Source organism: Mandrillus leucophaeus, unplaced genomic scaffold, assembly GCF_000951045.1.
Source record: "Mandrillus leucophaeus isolate KB7577 unplaced genomic scaffold, Mleu.le_1.0 Scaffold174, whole genome shotgun sequence".
Lineage (NCBI taxonomy): Eukaryota > Metazoa > Chordata > Mammalia > Primates > Cercopithecidae > Mandrillus > Mandrillus leucophaeus.
The window spans coordinates 2,212,148-2,215,660 of NW_012101743.1; the positions used below are offsets into that span (position 1 = coordinate 2,212,148).

The 3,513-nt window shown below is 45.9% G+C and overlaps 1 protein-coding gene across 3 annotated transcripts in view; it reads left to right on the forward strand.

Moving 5' to 3' along the window:
• Window positions 1-243: 243 nt before the first annotated feature.
• WDR44 (WD repeat domain 44) overlaps window positions 244-3,513 on the forward strand; it is a 103,057-nt gene continuing 99,787 nt past the window's right edge. For all 3 annotated transcript variants that reach the window (XM_011977132.1, XM_011977133.1, XM_011977135.1), the window contains exon 1: window positions 244-819. In XM_011977132.1, coding sequence (XP_011832522.1) covers window positions 743-819 — 77 coding nt within the window. In that variant the 5' untranslated portion in view covers window positions 244-742. The remainder of the gene's footprint in view (window positions 820-3,513) is intronic.

Genomic DNA, 3,513 nt, shown 5'->3' on the forward strand with positions numbered 1-3,513 from the left:
CTTTACAAGAAAAAGACCGACCCAAAACCATCCCTCTCAAAACGCGTCTCTTTGGAACTGCAGTTAGGGAGTAAGGCGTTCTGACTGACCCCACCTACGTCGGGCGCGCGCTCTCAAATCCCGGGCACCACGGTGCTAGACTCCTCCCTTCGGGAGGCTCAACCCCTCCCTTCTCGGCTACTTCCGGTCCTCACCGAACGCCCTCAACGCGCTTGCGCCGTTTTGATAGGCTTCCCAGGCAGAAGTAATCAGAGCGCTGCCTCTCTGGAACCGCCCCCGCCACCTCTTCGCCCCGCCCACGTGTTACCGCCCCTCCCGAAATCTCGCGAGGGTAGGTGCGCGTCGGTATTTTGCGGGCAACTAGCTCTTCCAGCTGCTGTAAATTGCTGCTGCGGGAGAAACTGGAGCCGCTGTCGCCGGCGCGCCCTTCCTCCCCCACTGCGAAGAGCCACCGCCTCTTTTGCGCTCCTTATACACCTATCACTGGGAGCGGTGGCAGCAACAGTCCGTGGACCCACTGCCGCCTCTTCAGGCGGCCGCTTTGCCGGTCATTCCCGAAGCCCGGCAACTGAGGGCGGCCACCTTTCCTTAACAGTCTCCTCTCTTCAGATCGTCTGCTCCCTCAGCCTCGCCCGGGACCCACTTCCCCAGTCTCGCCCGGGTGGAGGTCGACGAGGAGGAGACAAGAGTCACCCTTCCTCCAGGCGGCGCCGGCCCCCTCACCCGCGGGTGTGTCCTATAAATGGCGTCGGAAAGCGACACCGAGGAATTCTATGATGCCCCTGAAGATGTGCACTTAGGGGGCGGCTACCCCGTGGGGTAAGTAACTGCAGCTGTGGCCAGGAAGCCGGGCATCCCAGGCCGCCCGCATCTCCTGTGCCTTCCCCCTACACCCCTCCCAGGTCCCGCTGTGTCCGCCACCGCTGTTCCTCTCCGTTTCACTGGAGCACTTCAGAACCCAGACCTGGGGCTTCTTAGGGTGGGGTGACGCGGAGAAGGGGGAGTCGCCCACCTCGGGCCACGTCCCGGCCGTTTCCCTACTGAACGGTCCCAGGGTCTCTCTCGGAGCCCGTTTCTCTTCTGATCCAGCCTTCTGTGAGGGGGAACAGCTTACGTGCCTGAGAGTCGGAGATTTGTATCTGTGGGGTTCTGAGCTTACCTTTCAAACATCCGTTTTGGCCTCGGGGACCGTAGATTAAAGGAGCTGTAACAGGAGAAATGTAACTTGTAGTTTTTTATCCTCCCGTTTACCGCTAACTTACCTATTCACTTCAGAGGTGGCTGTAACTCTCCCCTATTTGCCGTCCTCTTTTTCTTGCACACAGCGAAAATGAGCGGGGGGGAAGGTTGGGTATTTGCTTAAGAAAGTCCTCTAGCGAATGTACTCTAGATCAACAGTGTTTTATTAAAATAACACCTTGTCATGAGTTAAAGGAAATCGAATACACGGTCCCTATTAGGAAGAATGCGGTCTAAAAGGATGGCCAGACAGAAGAAATGTGCACGACTGACTGCAGAGGGACAAACAAGTGCTGAGTAATCTGGTGATTGGAAGGAGAGCCCCAGCTTTGTGTTCTTTATCTAATTCTGCACGATGTTTTAGTGGTGATGAATATGGGTGATTCTGAATAGGAAGTACAGTAGTTGGAATGCTCGCTTGACTAGGACTTGTATTTACTTACCCACTTCTCCACTTTTCAAAGTTGGAGTAGTACTTTAAAGCGATTTCGCCGAACTCCCCTATGAATGTACGTGGAAGTAGAGGCAGTGAAATATATTTTCATGCTGTAAGAACTTGATGATTGGTAAAATTTGTATGTTAGTATAAAGGACTAATATGGTTCCAGAAGTTCACTGCCTTCAATTCTCATACTTACTCCGTGGGAGAAATACCCCCTGTGATGCAAGTATAGTTAGCCATGCATGCTAGAAGTCATTCTAAAAACTAATGTGTGTTTATACACAATATACACCAAAAAGTTACAGTAATAAAATCAGAAAGCAATGTACTTTGGTAGATTTCAGATATGTGTCTTTCCAACAACCTTCATGTCACTGTTGTGGGATTTTGGGGTGGCAATGGCCAATCTTGAGATGGCATCGAATCTCCTTCAAGTTCAATATCTGAGACAAGTTTAGAGCTAAGTGTAGAGGATAGGAAATACATTTGGGTTTTGAAATGTATTGGATTTCCGTGAAATTTAATTTTTTTGTGTGTGGTTTTCCCTTCACAGTAATGAACTGACAATTCAGATTAAATGAGAGACCAAGTCCTTTGGTACTTTTGTGTGTGTGTATTGGGGTGGGGGAGGGAAATCATCAGTTTATGAGATGATCAGTTTAGAACTACTCTGTGGATATTGTTTCTTTCCATTGAGTAAGTTTAATTTCAAAGGACGCAAGTTATGTCAGGACCTGTGTAAACTGTCTAGTCCAGTACCTGGGCACAGAGAAAGCATTCAAAGTGTTCGTGCTCATCTCCTTCCTTTCTTGGCATTGGCATATTTGTTAACTTTACACAGAGCTTACTTTGGGAGATATATAGAACTTGGAGCTCTTTTACTTATCTAAACCAGATGAGTCATTTTGACAGAATTGATAGAGTCACTTCTTCCCTCATGAGATAATATAGCTTCTCAAGCACTTTGATCCTCTGATATTAGGTGAAGACTAAAAAAGTTTCTCGGAACTCAGCTTTCTAATTTTAACTTTAACCTGCCCAATTACTAAGTGTGTTGAGCTCTATGGATAAAACTACAGGGTCAGTTTGTGGATTTCAGGGCTCCTTTCTGTATTAGAGGATTGGAAAGAGAATAGACTAATCTGGAGAATTGCATCTGAAAAGAACTGGCAGCACTGAGAGGGCAGAAAAAGGTTAGCATCATTTACATTTTCCTCTGTCCTTTGTGAAAGGTTCTATCATTTGCATAAGACACTATGAGGAGATCTAGGTGGGCAACTTATAACCTGGAAATGTAGTGAGAAATCTTGATTTGTGGAGACAGATTGCGTAACTAGATACTGGTCATCAGAAATATGTTCTGTTCCTTGATATGATCTGTAGTGGCAAACTATACAATTTCTAAGGTTAATAGACTGAATTTGGGCACTTCAGAAATGTTCCTTGCTGTTGTGTGTTTGGGAGTACACAGACTATGTCAACAAATTGTAGTAAACTGAATAGGCAGTGGAGACTTATCTCGTGTTTTGTTAATTAGCACATTCCTAATACACAGGCTGTTTCCTAAAATTAATTTATGTCTTGCATTTTCCTTCAAATGATGTCTTCGGCTTTATTAGTCTACGCTTTGAAAGCAAATTTAATAAGAATCAGCCCAGGTTTTTAGAGACTTTTAATTCCAGTATAGCCTACTTTTCCACAGTGGCAGATCATCTTCACTTGCCCAGCTTTGCAATATATACCATATTTATAATGCTTTTTTATTGATATTTTAGGTCAGGGTTTCTTTATTATTTTCTTTTTTCTTTTTCTTTCTTTTTTTTTTTTTTTTT